At 38.9% G+C, this 20429-nt stretch overlaps 3 protein-coding genes across 6 annotated transcripts in view; 1 reads left to right on the plus strand and 2 right to left on the minus strand.

Annotated features, from left to right (window-relative positions):
- Positions 1–176: 176 nt before the first annotated feature.
- Positions 177–20429, minus strand: part of PTRH2 (peptidyl-tRNA hydrolase 2) — a 56459-nt gene continuing 36206 nt past the window's right edge. The window contains exons 1-2 of one of the 2 annotated variants that reach the window (XM_019431079.2): positions 6520–6691; positions 177–826 (exon numbers count right to left, since the gene is read on the minus strand). In XM_019431079.2, coding sequence (XP_019286624.1) covers positions 287–826 — 540 coding nt within the window. In that variant the 5' untranslated portion in view covers positions 6520–6691 and the 3' untranslated portion in view covers positions 177–286. Of the gene's footprint in view, positions 827–6519; positions 6692–20429 lie in introns of those variants that run through there. The other variant, XM_019431080.2, reaches the window with a different exon arrangement.
- The window catches only part of VMP1 (vacuole membrane protein 1), a 129342-nt gene continuing 115688 nt past the window's right edge, over positions 6776–20429 (plus strand). For 2 of the 3 annotated variants that reach the window (XM_019431076.2, XM_019431078.2), the window contains exon 1: positions 6776–6909. The gene's annotated coding sequence lies outside the window, so the exon portion shown is untranslated. Of the gene's footprint in view, positions 6914–20429 lie in introns of all 3 variants that reach the window. The other variant, XM_019431077.2, reaches the window with a different exon arrangement.
- Positions 14597–15057, minus strand: LOC109261793 (developmental pluripotency-associated protein 3-like). The gene has a single exon (XM_019440255.2). The coding sequence runs from the start codon at positions 15053–15055 to the stop codon at positions 14597–14599; it is 459 nt and encodes a 152-aa protein (XP_019295800.1). The 5' UTR covers positions 15056–15057.

A 20429-nucleotide genomic window follows, 5' to 3' on the forward strand; every position in this document is an offset into this window, starting at 1 on the left:
AATGCTGTCCCCCTCCCCCTCCCCCCCGCCCTTGTAATCCAATTTGGTTGTGACCAGTTTCTCAAACATTTGTTTCAGCAGCTATCACTTGAAACATCAGGACCATTTAACTTTTGTTTTTTTTTTTAAGCCAAGATAACTGAGCCAAGTACCTGATAAAAGAACATGGGAACAGATTGATTTTGATCTCAAAAATACTTAAGGTAGGGGGAGAGTTTGTTTTATTGTTAGAATTTGACAGTTTCAAAACACATTGTGGTGGGACAGTCATCATACAAAATTCCACCTAGTAAAGTTTTAGGTGACCAGTGACTTTGTCAATTAGATCTGCTGGTCCTGGCCCAATTCCCAGGACAGTTCTAGAACCAGGTGCAATTTGAGTACGTCCAGCATCTTGGATCAAACTTACAGTCAGTCCTAGCATTTTTGCATGGGTCAATAATTCAACCAGAGTTTCTTCATCAGGGGCTTTGACCACCACTTTGGGCTGGCCACAGTATTCCCATTGTTTGAGCAATTCAGGGTTTCTTCTTTGAATTTGCTTGTAGGCAGAAACAGCAGCATGAGAGCACTGGGCAGCTACTTTCCCTTTTCCCATCTTCAAGTCATTTCGAACCACAAGAATCATTTTGTACTCCCCACTTTCTCCTAAGATGCTTGCTTCACTTCCAGTCTCTGTGTCTATCTTGCTCACTGAGCTTTTGGGAGTCATCCCAAAGCGTACACGGAGACCCCAACCCAGGCACATGCCACAAGCAACTCCGGCAGCCAAGCTAAGTGCACCAGGATGAGCCAAATATTCCATCACCAAGGATTTGGAGAGCATCTGAAAGGAAAGGAAAAAAAGTTATCACTATAGCAGTGAAAAATTACAGGCTTATCAGACAAAACACCTTGATTTAGGTAAATAAGTGGCAACACTTAAAAACCATTATGAAGTCATCCAGAAAAAAAGCAAAATATTATTTTGGATCTTAATGTACTGTTTTTTCTTCCCTTTGTACTAGAAAAGATTCAAGAATTCAGGTAAAGCAGTTACAATCATTCTGAATCTCAAGGAGTATCTAGTTCTTGGGATACCATGAAACTCTGTTCCTCTGTCTTCCCCCTAAGTCTTGTAGACAAAGGAAATATTCTATTTTATCAAGCTGTCTAAAGGATGTAAAGGAACCAAGAATAACTCATCCCTTCTCTGGAATATAGTGCTTATTTGTGTCTTCATAATGCAGTGGTTCTCAATGGGGATGGTTGGTACCAACCCCTCAGAGAAGTTCCTAGTTGTCACAGCAATGGGCCTGGAGTGAGGCGTGCTGCTGACATTTACTAGACCTAAGCATGGAATGCTAAAAGTATTACAAAGCAAAGATTTTCCCGCTGGAAATAATTATAGGTAAAAAACCATCAATCACTGAGACCAGAAGCTAACTTCATTATACACATGGACACAAAATATTTTTTGCATAGTTCTAATATACACTGAATTTACCAGAAGTGTAACTATCATATAAAACAAAGGAACATCATCCTTTTTTTAGAAATTCCTGTTACCTCAGCAAAGCTATTCATGGTATTTGAATCACCAATAAAACACCCGTATCAGTCTACAGTTGAGGCTGTTACATTCAGAATGCTTCCATGTATAGGCACAAATAACCATAGTTTCTTCTAGTGGGACAGCATCTAACCATTTATATATTGAAATACACGGGACTACCATATTTGTAGTGCTTATTAAGTAAGTGCCCTTGGATAATCTACATGGCATAGATGACAGTCTTGGAAATACTTTATCACAAATATTTTAAATGAGAATGGGGTGAGTGGCTGGCTCAGTTGGTACAGTACGTGCCTCTTGATCTCAGGGTTGTGGGTTCAAGCCCCACACTGGGTGCGGAGATTATTTAAAAATAAAATCTTGGAGCACCTGGGTGGCTCAGTTAAGTGTCTTGACTACGGCTTGGTCTTGATCTCATGGCCCCCTCAGGCTCTGTGCAGACAGCTCAGAGCCTGAAGCCTGCTTCAGATTCTGTCTCCATCTCTTTCTGCCCCTCCCTTGCTAACGCACACACACACTCTCTCTGTCAAATATAAATAATAAACATTAAAAAAAAATAATAAAATCTTAAAAAAATTTAAAAATAAGGATACCATAGGGGACGTTAAATTTCTCGAGACACTGCATACTATAAAAATTCATCTTTTTAAAGTGTACAATTTAGTGGTTTTTTAATATATCCAAAAGTTTGTACAACCATAAGTACTATCTAATCCCAGAACATTTTCACTGCCTCAAAAAGCAATCCCTTGGGGCTCCTGAGTGGCTCAGTTTGCTGAGCTTCCAACTCGATTTCAGCTCAGGTCATGATCTCAGGGTCATGGGATTGAGCCCTGCACTGGGTTCCATGCTGAACAGGGAGCCTGCCTGGGATTCTCTCTCTCTCCCTTTGCTCCACTCCCCTGCTTGTGCATGCAAAAAAAAAAAAAAAAAAAAAAAAAAAAGAAACCTGTGTAACTATTAGCAGTTGCTTCCCATTTTCTCTACCCCCAGGTCCCTGGCATTTGCTAATCTATTTTGCCTATTCTGGACATTCATATAAATCAAACCATTCAATATGTGGCCTTTTGTTTCAAGCTTCTATCACTTAACACAGAAATACAGATTTAAGAAACAAACATTGAGGGATCAAAGGAGAGTGACACGGAATGGCCAGAGGCAAGAGGGTCACACATGTAAGCTGTCAGTACCTAGTTTCAGTCCTCTTTCACTGGTATGACTAATAATGGTGACAGGGCTGTACTGACATAGTACTTTATGGCTCTAGATGCCTTTTTACAGTCAGAAAAAAAATTAAATTCTTATTAGAACCCACATTTTCTCAGAATGCATCTATCATTTAGTTACATGAGGCTTACATATCAGGATTTCTCTTTCATAATCTAACTAGATTCCAAAGTGAATAAATACTCAATTATGTAAAAATTATATCCATAACCTCCATGTCAACAATTAGAAGGATTTTCTGCACCCATTTCTAGGTTGCAAAGTAACCAAATATCCTATATACCAGACTCAGGTACTATCTGGAGATGGGAACAACATATAGAGGACCTATTATGTGTTGTATAACTTGCTAACTCCTTTACTTCCATTATGGTTGCTATGAAAATTAAAAAAGGCATGAGCCTCATTTTAAAGATGAGAAAAATAAGGATCTAAAAGAGAACCTGCTTATCCACAGTAATATAACTAATAAAAGTAGTATAAAATATACTCATCTAGAGATCATGACAGAAAGCTTCTCACTTTCTGAACTTTATCTAAAAACAGACATATACCAGGGTTCCTGGGTAGCTAGCTCAGTTGGTTGAGTGTCCTGCCTCTTGATTTCGGCTCAGGTCATGATCTCACAGTTCATGAGCATGCAGCCTGCTTAAGATTCTCTTCTCTCTATCTCCCTCTGCCACTCCCTCGCTTTCACTCTCTCTCTCAACAGCAACAAAAACTAAACGAACCAAAAATAACCATCAAAAAACAAACATACCAGTAAGAGAAAAAAAACGAAAGAAAAAAAAGTTCTAGAAATTACAAAGTTCATTGCTTCTGTACCATACCTCATGAGGTCTCTAATTCTACCATATTAATACCATTAATACCTAACATTTTTATTCTTTAGGATGTTCTAATCACCTATCAGCCTGATTACATTATCATCTAACTCCTCCAAAAGGTGTTTCAGCCTCTTTCCCTTTCTGCATATACACCACACACATATCAAAAGCCCAGTGATTGAGACTAAGGTAAACATAACTATTCTTAGTCTCAAGGATAATCTTGGGCAATGGTGGCATTGCAAAACAAACGCGTCCTGTAAAAACCCTCCTCCTGGTGTGTTCTAATTCCTCCCAGACTAAGCCCCTTTCACCAATGCTCTTGATCCCATTCCCTCCAGAACCGTGTTCCCCACCCGTTAATCGTACTCCCTGGGGATATACCTTGGCTTTTCTAACCTGAAAAAAAAAAACAAAAAACCTTTCCCCAATCCTTTTTGACCCTTGGACCACTGTCTGACTCCTTTTTCCTTTTACCTCTAAACTTCTTTAATTACCTGCCTCCCTTCCCCATTCAACTGATATTGGTAAGGAATTAGACACTTGCTAATTGCCAAATGTAGTTGCCTCCTTTTAGGCCTCATCTTGAGTTTTCTCCACCACTCACTGATGAGATAACGTTTCTTTAAACTTTCCTCCCTCTAATTCTTTAATCTTTCACCCTATTATCATCCCACCTTTCTGATAGTTTTTTTTCCAGTCTCCTCTAGCTCTGATGTTTGCCCCTGATGTATGTATTGCACCTGCTTACACGTTTAGCTTTCTTTTCAGTCTATGCCTACATCATCCAATACGGTATCCATTAGTCAAACACAGTTATTTAAACTTAATTAAAACTAAATAAAAATTCAATTCTTCAGTTGCACTTAGCCACATTTCAAGTGCCCAATAGTTCAACAACTTAAAAGTGGCTAACGGTCACTCTGAGCTACAGAATATTTCCATGAAAGTTCTATTGGACAGTGATGGTCTATAAACTCTCTTTTCATCCAATAAGTTGATATTTATGGAAGGCCTATTGTGCACCAGGCACTGTTCTGGACCTTAGAGATAGAGCACTGAACTAAACAAAGTCCCACTCTTCATGGAGCTGACATCTAATAGAGGAGAGAGCAAATCCCATTTATTCCCAAATTGTCATATGCTGAGGACTCCTGACACCTCTCCTGGGCTCCAAACTGGAATTTCCAGCTTCTACTAGAATACTATAAAGTATTCTAATCTGTATCCTACACTGAACTCAGTATTTTCCTTTCCCTCTAAAATTTCCTTTTTCTGTATTTTTTTTTCATTATTATTTATTTATTGAGAGAGAGAGAGAATCCCAAGCATGCTCCCCACTTGTCAGTGCAGAGCCCTATACAGGGCTTGCTCCCACGAAGAGATCATGACCTGAGCTGAAATCAAGAGTTTGATGCTCAACCAACTGACCCATCCATGTGGCCCACCTTTTTCTGTATTCTTGATTTCTTAGTAACCCTGGACTTTTTCTCCACTGGCCTACCACATCCAGTCACCAAACCTTGTTGAATTTATCTGTGTTCAACCTATCTCCTTATCCTTGCTACCAGTGCCCTATCGATGTCTTGGCCAAAAGCCTTCAAATTACTTCTCTATCTCTGATCTTTCCTCATTTGCTTCATGCATATCCTAGTTCATCCTAGTCCATCTGCCATTAAAATTATACTTTTTAAAAAAACTTTATTTATTTGGGGGGTGGGGGGAGAGAAGGAGAAAGAGAAACCCAAGCAAACTCCTGGGAGAGCCACATGCAGACCTCAAACTCACAAACTGTGAGCTCATGACCTAAGCTGTAATCAAGAGTCTGAAGCTTAAGAGACTGAGCCATCCAGGCACCCCTAAAATTATACTTGTAAAACACAAATCTGATCCTGTAATTTTTCTGCTCAAAAACCACCAGATGGAGGTGCCTGGGTGGCTCAGTCAGTTTAGCAACCTACTTCTGATTTTGGCTCAGGTCATGATCTCACCATTCATGATCTCCAGCCCTGCAGTGGGCTCTGCGCTGACAGCTCAGAGCCTGCTTGGGATTCTCGCTCTCTCTGCCCCTCTCCTGCTTGCTCTTTCTCTCAAAATAAATAAATAAACTTAAAAAAATATGACCAGGTAAACACCTAAAATATAAAACAAATCCCTTAGCACAAATCCAAAGCACTACACAGTTTGGTTGCTACCTACTTTCTCCTAATCTACTCTTCTGCTTCATACTGTACTATCCAGCGACACCAAATTACTAGGTCCCTTCAAAGAGCCATCTCTCCCAGGAATTATTTTCTATTTTCTTCACTTACATACACAAACACAAACACACACAACCTCTTCAGCCATGAAGGCGTGGTTCAAACGACACCAATCTCAAGTGTTTATCATCCCCCAATCAGTCTTAATTATTTACTCTACAGAACTGCTGTAGCAATTACACATAACGACTGTACATCACATTTTCAGAGTCTAGTGCCTGGGCTAACAGGATTAAACACTTCTCTGAACATTATATCTGTGTTACACAGAGAGACACATTTTTCGACCATATTCGTGGAAACCTTTCCTTTCCTCGTAGGACTCCATTTCATACGCTGTGGGTATTCAATAAATACTCAACAGGCCTGCGCGGTATTTTCTCACATTCGGAGCAAGCGTATCCATGCTGCCTGAATGAAGGCTCTGCCTGGGAACAAGAAATTCTGGGTTCTTCTCCTTCTCAAGATTTTGGTCCCTTCTTCCAAAGGACTACTGGCTGAACAGCAGCAGTGGCTCCAGTGTCCAGTTGGGCGGAAGACAGTTTACGGAGGTGAAAGGCTCGGGGGAGGAGGTATGTAATGAGGTGGAAAGAAACATTCCAATTGGAGAGAGAATGCAAAATTACCTCCCAATGAAGGGCCGACTTACCTAGAGAACCTCACCAACTCCTCACTCGCGCCGTTCCGTTTTCCCCCTCGCGTAGTGAACACGCTTCTATCCCACGAGTTACCTCTTCCGGGACTCCTTGATAAGTTCCGGATCAAGAACCTCGAAGACAACAGTCATTCTTCCTCTCGTCCCGCCCACAGGTCCCGAACCTAGACCCGAACTGAAATCCCGCGAAGATCTTCGGAGGTTGCAGAAAAGAAAAAGGAACTTTTGTCTCTTGGAGGCGGTCCCCGGAGGGATGGGGGGTGGGAAACGGACCGGAAGTGACGAGAGCGAGTTCCGGTTGGCCGGACCCCAGCGGCGGGTGTGAGAGTCGGTCAGGAGCCGCTTCCAGGATACTGAGATCCGGAGAAGCCGGGGTCAGAGCGGGTAGGTAAACGAGCGCGTGAAATTGGGGACGGAAGCCTGAGACTGTCATCAGGGCTTGGCTTCTTCCGGAGCTCTCCCACTTAGATCATATAGATGTGGGGCACCGTGATTTCGACTTCAAGCAGTGTTTTAGGGCGCTGCTGACTCTGTCTCGGTCTGGCGGTAGCCAGGTTATCTGGGACACCTCACGGTTCACCCCGGTACAGTGAACCCATACACTGGATTTCCTATCATTCGCTCTCATCGTCGCGGACTTGGAAGCTCTTCTAAGCTTCTGTAGAGTACCCATCTCTTCTTCCTTCCCCGGTATCAACCTCAGAGTAAGTGGAGAAGATCCTCCCTGCTGATGACCAAGCTGTTTCTCAGGACCTGTCAGTTTGGTTCTTGCCCTCCCCAGCCACTAATACATGATACTAAATGCATTCGCTTCTAAACAAAATTCAGGCTTGTAAGTGCCATCTAAAGCGTTGGTGGCCAAGGGAATGGGGCCTTAGCTCCGTTGATCTTTTGCAAAAACCCTTCACGTATATCCTACTACTTTATGAGGAGCAGAATTTTCTACCTCTTCCAAATTTCTGACACTCTCCTCTCCCCTGTTCTATTACAGCGGAGGTACTTGCAGTAAAACCTGGGGATCGGCTTAATCTCTAAAATTCCAAGAAGCCATATGTGGCCCTGTGTCACACTAAGATTACTTAATGACCTCCAGTAGGTTTAAAGTATTATCTTTGTTTTTATGCAGATCATGCAAAAATCTCATATAGGCTCTGACACAGTTTACCTGTCATGGCAAGACACCTCCTTTTCTTAACTTCAGTGTCTTTCAATTCTCCTTTGGGGCTGTTGTCAGAAATTTTGTAGAGAGACTGCACTGGTCTTTTGGAGAAGTTTGTACAAGTATTTCTATGATGTAATGATAGAGAATTTAATGTTCCGACCGCTACTGCCTATTAATTGTATTATCATGAGCTGTGATTTTAGTTGTGCATTCTTAACATAAATGAAAATGGTAAGAAATTATTTACCGGGAACATTTTATGCATTCTAGATTATGTTTTTATTGATCTTTGGAAGAGGGATGGTAGTACCTGACAAATATGGCCAATTTGTGTGGGTATGAAATGATTCTGTAGTAGAGATCTTTTATATTTTACTTCTTTGCCTATATTATTTTAAAACACTAAAGCTTTTTTCTTCCCTTTGAGGGATATTTCTTACTTGATTAGTACAGTTTAATTTCTGTGACTCACATTCCAGAATAAAGGTTGGTAGGTTACCTAACTTTCTGAGCTGGTCTGAATTGTGTTGATAAAAGTACTGCTCACTTTATTTCATAGGATTTTCACAATGGTTAAGTGAGATAGTAAATGGGAAATCACTATATAAATTAAAATATGGTGATGGTGTCAGTTTACTCTGAAAGCTGGAAATATATAACTGCAGAATACTGTTGCTTTGTATCATTTCACAGTTTGATGTTTTATATTAAGTGTTACTTATCTGAAAATATTATCACACACTTCTGAGATGATCTTTGCCCTAGTTTTGGACCCAATAAAAGCTACCTACGAATAGTTTCATACTGTAACCCATTGCATTAGTCACCGTGTTTAATAAGTTGGTGACTAGAAAATGAGTATAGTTTTGCATTTGGTAGTTTAAATCTGATCTTTCTTGGTCATCATGTATTGTCACTTAAGAATTTCCAAGTGCAAGGGTTTGCCTGGGTGGCTCAGTCGGTTAAATGTCTGACTCTTAATTTCAGCTCAGGTCATGATCTCACAGTTTGAGTTCGAGCCCCAGGTCAGGCTCAGTGCTGCTGGTGTGGAGCCTGCTTGGGATTTTCTCTCTGTCTCATCTCTCTCTCTCTCTGTCTCTGTCTCTCTGCCATTCCCTCCCATGGGTGGTCTCTCTCAAAATAAATAAATAGACATAAATTTTTTTTCCAAGTGCAGGGCACCTAGATAGCTCAGTTGGTTGAGCATTTGACTCTTACTTTTGGCTTGGGTCATGATCTCACCATTAGGCTCTGTGATGCATTTGGAGCCTGCCTAAGATTCTCTCTCTTTCTGGGGCGCCTGGGTGGCTCAGTCGGTTGGACATCCAACTTCGGCCCAGGTCATGATCTCACGGTTTGTGAGTTCGTGCCCCTCATCGGGTTCTGTGCTGACAGCTCGGAGCCTGGAGCCTGCTTTGGATTCTGCATCTTCCCTCCCTTTGCCCCTCCCCTGCTCATGCTCAGTCTCTCTCTATCTCTCAATAATGAATGAATAAACGTTAAAAAAAATTAAAGAAAACAAAAAAAGATTCTCTCTTTCAGGGTGCCTCGGTGGCTCAGTTGGTTGAGTGTCTGACTTTGGTTCAGGTCATGATCTCACAGTTCTTGGGTTCCAGCCCCGCATCAGGCTCTATGCTGACAGCTCAGAGCTCAGGGTTTGCAGAGCCTGGAGCCTGCATTACTTACTTCTATTAAGTAAAAAACTTTATCATTTTACCAAAGCCTACTGAAAGCAATATGTAGAATTAGAAGCAATCTCTATGAACATATAGTTATATTCTTCCCATTTAACAGAGGAGAAAATTGAGCCCCACAAACAATCAGTAATTGGCTTGCCTGAGGTCATATAGTTTAGGTAGTGCCACACCCTGAACTGGAAATGAAATCACAAGTCTTTTCTCTGTTCTTCTAAGGTTGTTTCCAGGCATCTTTTTATGGTTTGGTATTATTTTCCAGTTTGCATGAAAATAGTTTCTTCTATGTTTTAAAGGGATCTATATGTGTGTACACATTTTTCCCTTTTTAGCTGATTTATTCTTTTTTTTAATTTTTTTAACGTTTTTATTCATTTTTGAGAGATAGAGACAGAGCGCAAGCAGGGGAGGGGCAGAGAGAGACACACAGCATCCGAGGCAGGCTCCAGGCTCTGAGCTGTCAGCGCAGAGCCCTATGTGGGGCTCAAACTCATGAACCACACGATCGTGACCTGAGCCCAAGTTGGGCGCTAAACCAACTGAGCCACCAAAGCACCCCTTAGCTGATTTATTCTTATAAATTCTAGGAAAACAAAAACACTGTGCTTGCCAAGATTTGCAGTGGAATGGAATAAAGAAAGAAAGAAAATTAGTTCTGTTCTTCAGAACAGTTTTTCTGAGTTCATGCTGCATTACTATCAGATATCAAGGTGTCTTCTTTCTGACAAGTGGAAAAGACAGAGTATCTTTGTAACACGTGTCTCTACTGAGTAAATGTTGTTGGTAATAAGTAGGAAGAAGCTGCATTAATTTCTTTGTTCCTGTTAAAAAATCTCCCCAAACTATTTGTAATTTTAATATTGTTATATGAATTATCTGTTAATTTATTGAGCCATTTCTCTATTTTATTCTGGGTAAATAGCCAGTGTAGAATAGTTCATTTTTTTTCTTATTGAGAACCGTTTCGTTTCCACTGATTTCACAAAACCTGTTTAGTCTCTCCCCATTTTTGGAGATTATACGGCCAAATACTTAATAATCACTGTTTTTTTGCCCAGTGCTTTTTGTTGGCGTTTCTCTCTCTCTTTGGTACAGACATAAACTCCAGATTAGAAAATCTTTACTAAACCTCAGAAACAAACTTAATGAATTAAGTGATAATGTGTTTGTTGTTGTATTAGTTAATAATCTGCTTTCACAGACTTGCAAGTATTTTGAGGGGTAAACTTTTAGAGTTTATTGCTTCAAGAAACTCTATTTAGGAAAGCAACTGTGTTTAGGGTTTGCCGAACTGATACTGTGTATTATGTAAACCCTTCAGTAAAGCTCATTTAAAAATATTATCCTCCTTGAAGGTTTTGGAAATTTGAACAGGAGACACTTTTCTGTGTCAGATAAAAGACTAAGGCATTTAAAGCTTAAGGCATTTTTAAATTAAGCAAGGGTGACCCATTGAGTAATCCTGTCCCAGCTAGTCTAACTGAAATTGCTAAACAGTTTGTTGGCATTCAGAGATACATAATCTTTTCAGTATTTCATTATGATGTTTTCTCTTGTTCTTGAAGTTCTTTAATAATAACCTTGGTCTTGGGGCGCCTGGGTGGCGCAGTCGGTTGGGCGTCCGACTTCAGCCAGGTCACGATCTCGCACTCTGTGAGTTCGAGCCCCGCGTCAGGCTCTGGGCTGCTGGCTCAGAGCCTGGAGCCTGTTTCCGATTCTGTGTCTCCCTCTCTCTCTGCCCCTCCCCCGTTCATGCTCTGTCTCTCTCTGTCCCAAAAATAAATAAATGCTGAAAAAAAAAAAAAAAAAATTAAAAAAAAAAAAATAATAACCTTGGTCTTGGGGCGCCTGGGTGGCTCAGTTGGTTAAGTGCCGGACTTTGGCTCAGGTCATGATCTCATGATTCGCGGTTTGATTCCTGCATTGGGCTCTGTGCTGGCCGCTCAGAGCCTGGAGCCTGCTTCAGATTCTGTGTCTCCCTCTCCCTCTCCCTCTGCCCCCTCCCCGGCTTGCACTGTGTCTCTCTCACTCTCTCTCTTAAAAATAAATAAAACATTTTTAAAAATTAAAAAAATAATAACCTTGGTCTTTATAATTTTTTTTTTGGAAGCACTAGGTAGTGTTAAGAGCCAGGGCAATGAAGCTAGATTGCATTCTTTCAAATTCCAGCTTTTACTACTATGCAACCCTTGGGCTAGTTACTTAACCTCTTCCTCCTAGGCTATGAAGTCGGTACCTGTTAGGGTTAACTGAATAGATTTAAGTAAAGTGTTGGGAATGGCATATAGTTAATCATGATTGTTATTGTTATCATCAGGTAGCCTACTGAGCCAGTTGCTAAGAGAAAACTCTTTCCCAACCCTCTTTGAACACATGTCTTTTTGTTGCTGCTTACTTGTCATTGTTTGCTCAGTATTAATGAAGGTTCAGTAAATAAATATATATGTATTTCATTTTGTGAATATTGTACAGCATGTGTGAGATTCTTAACCAAATGAGGTATTCTAATAGGCTATTCTCTCAGTTTTTTTGTGTGTTATTGTTATTAGTTTACATTATCTGTGCAAACCATAACAGAATTTGAGAATTGCTATTTGGGAATTTAACGTGCATTGTTATCTTCTAGCACTTACTTTCTTTGCATGGGAAGATTATTCTGCAATGACATCTATTGCTGTATCTGTTCATTCATCCAATCAGGGAACAAAAATCTAAAAATCTTGTGTTAGTTCCTTTACCAGGTTTTGGAGAAAACAGTGGGAAGCAAGGACAAATGTATTTTAGTTGGGACCCTGATAGAGAAAGGATTAAACACAGAAATGAAAGAATAAACAGTGTAGTAAATATTATGAAGGAAACAAAGGTATGAGAGTTAATGTGGATGTGTGCCCATTTGAGATTCTAGCACAGTATACGTGGAATACAGCAACATGAAATGAGGTAGGGAACATACTCATGGTCCAGATTATATAGAGTTTTGTAGGCCATGGAAATGAATTTGGATTTGATTTTGAGCGTAATAGGAAGTCCTACAATTTCAAGTAGGGGAGTAGTATGATTTATAAGGACTCCACTCTCGTTCACATGTGAAGGATGAATTGAAGGGGACAAGAATAAAAATGGAAAGAGAAGTTAGGAGTCCATGGCAGTAGTCTAAATGAGAGATGAAAATGGCCTGGACCACAGTGGTGGCAAAAAAGTGGAGAGCCGTGGGTGGATACTAAATATATTTGGAATAGGACTGGGTCCTGGATTAGATGTGAAGAGTAAGGAAATGAGAAGAGTCAAGGATGACTGTGCTTCTGGATTTAGTAAGTAGGTGGAGGGTTGTGCCAAGTACTGGGAGAGGGAAGGTTTGGGAAGGACCAGGTTTGTGACAAGAAGGGGGATGGGAAGGACATGTTAAATTTGAGATGCTTAGCAATCATCCAAATGTGGTATTAGGGACACAGATCTAGAGATCAGGACCAGAAATGCAAATTCAGGTTAGTATTTTAGGGGCGCCTGGGTGGCTACCTTGGTTAAATGTCTGACTTCAGCTCAGGTCATGATCTCGCGCTTCCTGAGTTCGAGCCCCGCATCAGGGTCTGTGCTGACAGCTTAGAGCCTGGAGACTGCTTCAGATCTATGTCACCCTCTCTCTCTGCCTGCACTCCACTCACACTCTGTCTCTCTCTCTAAAAAATAAACATTAAAAAAATTAAGACAAATTCAGGCTAGTATTTTAAACTATAGGACCAAATAAATCACTTGGGGTGACAGGGAAGAGGAGAGGGCCCTGGTCAGGTAAAAGAGAGCTGGCAAAGGAGGCCAAGGAGTGTTTGAAGAAAAAACAAATACACAAAAGTAATAAAAGTGGGTATATCTAGCAGGGAGAGTACTAGGTAGATGGGGGACAGAGGGGAACTAGATTGTTCACTTTTTTCCTATACACACACACACACACACATATACCTACATATTTATATTTTTACATATGCCTACATATTTATATATATATGTGTATGTGTGTAGGTATATATATATATACACACACATACATATATACATATATATGTATATATATGTGTGTGTGTGTGTATACACACACACATATATTTATATAAAGCATGTGAAAGTTTTTAGTTATTCAGAATTCTTTTTTTTTTTTTTTAATTTTTTTTTCAACGTTTTTTATTTATTTTTGGGACAGAGAGAGACAGAGCATGAACGGGGGAGGGGCAGAGAGAGAGGGAGACACAGAATCGGAAACAGGCTCCAGGCTCCGAGCCATCAGCCCAGAGCCTGACGCGGGGCTCGAACTCACGGACCGCGAGATCGTGACCTGGCTGAAGTCGGACGCTTAACCGACTGCGCCACCCAGGCGCCCCGTGAATTCTTTTAAGAAAGGATCAGCTCTGTGAGTTCTTACTCTGTGGTCTAAATGAAACCAGACTAAAGTCCAGTAAAGTTTATTATTATTTTTTAATGTTTATTTATTTACTTATTTTTTCAAATAAGTCTCAATTTTAATAAGATCTTCTACATACACATTTGCTACTAAAACTGGAACTACCACATAAAAAATTTTTTGTTACAATCCAAGTTTTTAAAAACAGAAAATCTAGCCTATGCACCCTGCCCTAATTATAATTATGCTCTAGCCAAACCACCCAGTATTCTCTATATATTCCTCCTGCACAAGTTACTTGGCTTCCAATTTGATGTTAGGTTTTCTTTTTTTTTTTTTTTTTTTTAATGTTTTTATTTTTTAGAGAGTGTGAGTGGGGGAAGGACACACACACACACACACACACACACACACACACACAGAATCTGAAGCAGGCTCCAGGCTCCCAGCTGCCAGCACAGAGCCCTATTCTACAGAGCTCTATTGGATGCTTAACCCAACTGAGCCATGCAGGAGCCCCATGTTAGGTTAACCTATCTTCATGACTTCAGGCTTCTCAAACATACAGGCAACACTCAAAACCTACTAGTGCTTCCATGGGTCATATCAAAAAGTGGAACTAAAGTATATTGAAGTCGTTCAAACGCAAGCTACAGGATTCCTCACAAATTACTGTTATCAAGGTAGAAAAGACAAAACAGAGTTTATATCATAGATTATCAAAATATGATACAGTTTGTCTTAACAGAGCAGCTTTCCCAAGCTGCTGCATACTGATCCTAAAATTACTAGCAAAAAAAAAAAACAGTATCGTAAGGTTTATGTTTACATCAACTCCATGTCATAATTATTCTCCATGCTGGTATCCTCAGAAGGATCTCTATGATACAGGCGATAGTGACATATACATCTAAATCTTTCCACTCTTGATTCATCCGTGGAATGCTGGTTGAAGTAGTGATGGTTTTTAATAAACCACATCAGCCTTTCTGTTCTTTCTTTCCGAGCAGTTAACAAAGTCCTTATTCCACCCCTCTTCCTGTTGCTGAGTATTCGGTCCACAAGCCCCTGTGGTTTCTTCTCGCTGTCCTGCTTTTGGGGTGGATATTCCGGTAGAGGGGAAGGGAGTTTGATACTAGGGTCGAGAGTCAATTTACTAAGGTTGTTTATTAATACCTCAGAGATAGTTTGAGAGGCAGCTGAGCTTTCCTGGGAATTCTCTTCACTGGCCATCTGAGAAGGTTCTGGGCTGCAAGATGGGTAAAGCTTTGTTGGCGAATCCATTGAAAGCCTAGTTGCTAGATCTTTGGATTCCAGTAGAAAGTGATTCTCAAGACTCAACTTGCTGCAAAGTAGCCTGGAAAGAACGATACAGCCAAGAAAAAGCAAGAAGAACCAAAACTCCAACAAACCGTGGCAAAGAAAGAACAAATGTTTATTTATTTTTGAGAGTGAGCAAGAGACAGAGCACTAGAGGAGGAGGGGCAGACAGAGAAGGAGACCTAGAATCCAGGGCAGGCCCCAGGCTCTGAGCTGTCAGTGCAAGAGCATCGTGCGGGGCTTAAACTCAAACTGCAAGATCATGACCTGAACTGAGATTGGACACTTAACCAACTGAGCCACCCAGGCGCCCCTAAAGTCCAATGAAGTTGAACTTGTTGATCTGACTAGCCACTTCCTTATTGTTGAGTCTGATTCCTTCCAGAAACCTTCAAGTCTCCATATTGCAAAAAGCATTTAATCAAGAGAATATACAAGGTTCTCCTGCCTCTTATAAGTTTTTAAGATCCACTTACAGGAGATATTAGTACTGCTTCTATGGAGCAGAAGAATTTTCTTTAATTTCTTATTAAATAATCATAAGGATATCTCTAGGATCTCTATATCTGCAAAAATCTAATTTAGAAATTCAGATATTTGAGTTTATCAGTACCTTAGTAACTGTTAAGTGTACCTCAAAGTATGCCTAGCTGAATAGTATGTACTCAGTAAATATTTGTTAAATGAGTAAATTTCATTGTATAATTTTATGCCAATTTATTTGTTTGTTCTTTTGACAATGGACAGTTGAGTTGTTATGACTTTTTCTATTAAGACCAGTGTAGCTAAAAATATTATTGTACCTATCAGCTCTTCACGTGCAGGAGGTTCTTTTCTTTTGGCTATATGTCTAGGCATAGAGTTGCTAGCAAGGATATGCCAGTATTCACCTTTTTACAAGGTGTTTTCCAAGTTCTGCTATTGTCATCTGCTTATTTTTTGCTGAAAGAATCCATGCAGAGAATGGTGTGGTGGATTATAAAATTTAGTGTTGACTTGCAAAATGGTCACAAATTCTTCTCATCCTTTGTAGTGTGATTTTACTGTTACTGTACTCCTTGACGCTGTTCTTTGCCACATGACTTGCTTTGACCAAAGGAACATTAGCAAGTGTGATACAAGCAGAGACTTGAAAAACTTGCACATTGGGCATATCTTCTCTTACAGCTCTTTAGAACTCCGAGCCCACCATGTGGGGGAAAAAAAAAAAAAAAAGCCAGACTAACCTTCTGGGGCATAGGAGACCTAACACGAGGCATCCCAACTGAGACCTGCATAGCTCAAGAGCCAGGCTAGTCCAGACCAGAATTGTCTAGCCTAACTCACAGAATCATGAGAAATATTGAATGATTTTTTTGAAGTCACTAAATTTTTGAATTATATTACTACATAGTAAAACAGACTGTATAAAAATGGTATCTTATGATCTTGATTCATATTTTTTGATTGTCAGTGAGATCAAATAGATATCTTCATTATTGGCCATGAAATACCTGTTTATGTCTTTTGCCTATTTTAGTTTTATAGAGTTATCTTTTTCTTCATATTTTAAATTCTTTATATAACTCTTCTGTTTCTTGGTTGGTTTCTCTTTTTCCATACATATACAAAACACCTTCATTTTTTGTTACTATAACATGTGTGTATGTATGTATATATATACAGAGAGAGAGAGAGTCTGAACACAAGAATTTTGTCAGATACATGTATATTGCAACTATTTTCTCTCATTCTGTGGTTTACCTTTTTGGTTTTCTTTTATTTACTTATTTATTTATTTGTTTGTTTATTTACCTTTTTGGTTTTCTTAACAAGTTTTTAAACTTGATAAAGTACAGTTTATCAATTTTCTTTTATGGTTCTTGTTTTTTAAGCCTAAGAAATAGTTGTCTACTCCAAGATTGCAAAGATTTTCTCCTTGTTTTTTCCTAGAAGGTTTATAGTATTAGTTCTTACATTTAGATCTATGATCCATTTCAAATCAGTTATTGCATTTGAAAAATAAAGGTTGATGTTCACTTTTTCATAAGAATATTCAGTTATTTTAGTACCATTTGTTGAAGAGATGTTCCTTTGACCATTGAATTGCCTTGTACCTTTGTTGAAAATTAATTGACCCAATATATGTGGGTCTAATTCTGTATTCTCTATTCTGTTTCACTGATCTATGTTTGTCCTTTTGCCAAAACCACACTGTCATTACTGTAACTTTATAATAAATCTTGAAATCAGTTAGTGCAAGTCTTACAACTCTGCTCTTGATCCAAATTGTTTTAGCTATTCTAAGTTTTTTGCATTTCCATGTAAATTTGAATCCACTTGTCACTTTTGAGTTTTTAAAAAACCTGCTTGAGTTTTGATTTAGATTGCATTAAACCTATACATCAGTTTGAGGGAAATTGTCATAATAACTATATTGAGTCTTTCAAATGATCAACATGGTATATTTCCCTGTGTATTTAGGCCCTCTGTAATTTCTTTTCTTACTGTTTTAGAATAGGTCTTGCATGTATGTTATTAAACTTACCTCTTTTTTTTTTTGAAAGTGTCCAAAATGGTTTTATTTTTTTCCCCTCTATTTTTTTAAAAATATAGTTTATTGTCAAATCGGCTAACATATAGTACGTAAAATGTGCTCTTGGTTTTTGGGGTAGATTCCTGTGGTTCATTGCTTACATACAACACCCAGTGCTCATCCCAACATAAACTTACCTCTTAAATATTTTACGTTTCAGATGCTATTGTAAATGAAATTTTTTAAAAAAGGTTTTTTTAGTGTTTATTTTTGAGAGAGACAGAGTGTGAGTCGGGGGAGGGGCAGAGAGAGAGAGGGAGACACAGAATCTGAGGCAGGCTCCAGGCTCTGAGCTGTCAGCACAAAGCAGGGCTTTGATGAATTTGATGCAGGGCTCAAACTCACAGACTGAGAGATCATGACCCAAGCCGAAGTCAGACGCTTAACCAACTGAGCCACCCAGGTGCTCTGTAAAATTTTTAAATTTAAATTTTTAATTTTTTATTCCAGGTATATAATAGAGAGTTGGTTTTTACACCTGTGACCTTACCAAATTCATTTTTTAGTTCCAGTAGTTCTGAGCATTTTTCAGTTTTCTCTTATTTTGACCCATGAGTTATTTAAAACTGTGCATTAGCTTCTGAGTGTGTATAAATTTTATATTTTTGTTACTAAAGTTTGGCACAGTTTCTGAATTATCAGAGAATGTGGTCCCTGATGCCCATTCTTTGGAATATGTTGAGACTGGTCTCTTGACTTAATCAAGATAAGTGGGTTTAAAAATTCATATTCTCTGACATTAGATGCTGAATCTTATATATATCCATTCCTACCCTTTATTATTGTTTTTAACATTTCTTTCTCCGTAATTCTACTGACTGCTGCCTTTTTTTCAATGTTTATTTTTGAGAGAGAGTGCACAAGTTGGGGAGGGGCAGAGCAAGAGAGGGAGACAGAATGCAAAGCAGACTCCAGGCTCCGAGCTGTCAGTGAAGAACCTGACCTCACGAACTGTGAAATCATGACCTGAACCAAAGTTGGATGCTTAACTGACTGAGCCACCCAGGTGCCCCCCAACATTTTATTTCTTAATTGTATTGTTCAAATCTTTTGTCTTCACTAAATATTTTTCTTTGCTTGAAATATCAGTAACAGTTCTTTTTAAATCTACAAATATAGTGTTGGATTTATCCATTTCTCCATGTATTTTTATGTTATAAATTTTTTTAAGTTTATTTATTACTGAGCGAGAAAGGGAGAGAGAGAATTTCAGGCAGACTCTATACCGTTAGCGTGGAACCTGATACAGGGCTTGTCCAGTGCTTAACCAACTGAGCCACTCATGTGCCCCTATTATAAATTTTGCTGCTATATTGTATTAGTGCTTTCAAATTTAGAATTATTATATTTTCCTGGTGAATTGAAACTTTTATTATTATGTTCTGTGTCCCTAATAATGACTTTTGTCTTTCGTCTTATTTTCAGCCTTTCTGTGTCCTTATAAAAAAGCATGGATTTTTAAAAAATACAGTTTGCAATCTTTTTAAAGCGATTTGATAGTTTTTTAAACAATTGAGAACCCTTTAAAAAAAAATATTTGTTTTTGAGAGAGAGTGCACACACACGTGCACACACAGGGGAGGGGTGGAGAGAGAATACCAAGCAGGCTCCACACTGTCAGCGCAGAGCCCCACACAGGGCTTGAACTCATAAACCATGAGATCATGACCTGAGCTGAAATGAAGAGTCAGCCACTTAACCAACTGAGCCACCCAGGTACCCCTAAAATGATAAGTTTAATCTGTTTATGTTTATTTTGATTATTGACATATTTGGACTATTCGGACTTCTTTCTATCAAGCACTATTTTGAAGCTCCCAAACTTTAGAACACATTAGATCTCATCTTTCTCTTCCATATTTATATACCATTATCCAACTTTCTTTTTAAAATTATTGTCACAGACACTTTTATTATTTTATACAATACTTGGTTAAACACCCTTATTTATTGCCTACCATTAATGTCTTTATTTTATTGGGCACACAAGTCTAGACTAGCTATTTTATCTCAAAAACTCTGATATTATTCCATTATTTCATGGCTTTCATTGTTGCTGTTGAGAGTTCTGCTTCCATTCTAACCGTTCTTCCATTTCTTAACAATTTGTCCTTTTTGACTTTTTTCAGGATCAAGACTTACATTAGTGTTCTGCAATTTGATTGCAGTGTTTCTGGTTAAGACTTATTTTTATTTGTTCTACTTGGGATATATTGTACTTCCTAGATTGATGGGCTCAGTTTTGGAAATTTTAGGTCTTTATTTTTTGAATTTACATTTCTCCTAATTTTTATATTCTTCTGAGTTTGCAATTAAACAAATGATAGACCTTCTCATTCTGTCTTCTGTGTCTCTTATTTGCTTATATTTTCCATCTTTGCTGCGTCCTTAATAAATTCCCTGGATAGCTCATCCAATTAATCTGTGTTTGACCCGTGCATTTTATCCATTGGCTTTTAATTTCAGCACTTATTACTTTTAGAATTTCCATTTACTTTTCTTTCCTTCAAATCTATTTAGTTGGGGTAGTTTGTATTGTGTGCTCATTTTTGTAATTGCATCCTTTGTTCAGTAAACATTTTATACATAACTATTCTATAATATATTTACCCTGCACCTGAATCTCTAGTACCTGTTGTTCTTGTTCTGAAGGGGTAGAGGATTGGTAGAGCAGTTGGAGGTGTCTGTATTGATAATGGCTTGTTTTCTGGTACTTCTGTGAGTTTATTGATTGATCTTACTCTGTTGGAGTCCAGCAAACCT

This window comes from Panthera pardus, unplaced genomic scaffold (assembly GCF_024362965.1).
Source record: "Panthera pardus isolate Hobbes unplaced genomic scaffold, ASM2436296v1 HiC_scaffold_3, whole genome shotgun sequence".
Classification (NCBI taxonomy): Eukaryota; Metazoa; Chordata; class Mammalia; order Carnivora; family Felidae; genus Panthera; species Panthera pardus.

Coding starts and splice junctions, on each gene's coding strand:
- LOC109261793 (XM_019440255.2), bottom strand. CDS start 15,055: ATGGATTCGCCAACAAAGCTTTACCCATCTTGCAGCCCAGAACCTTCT.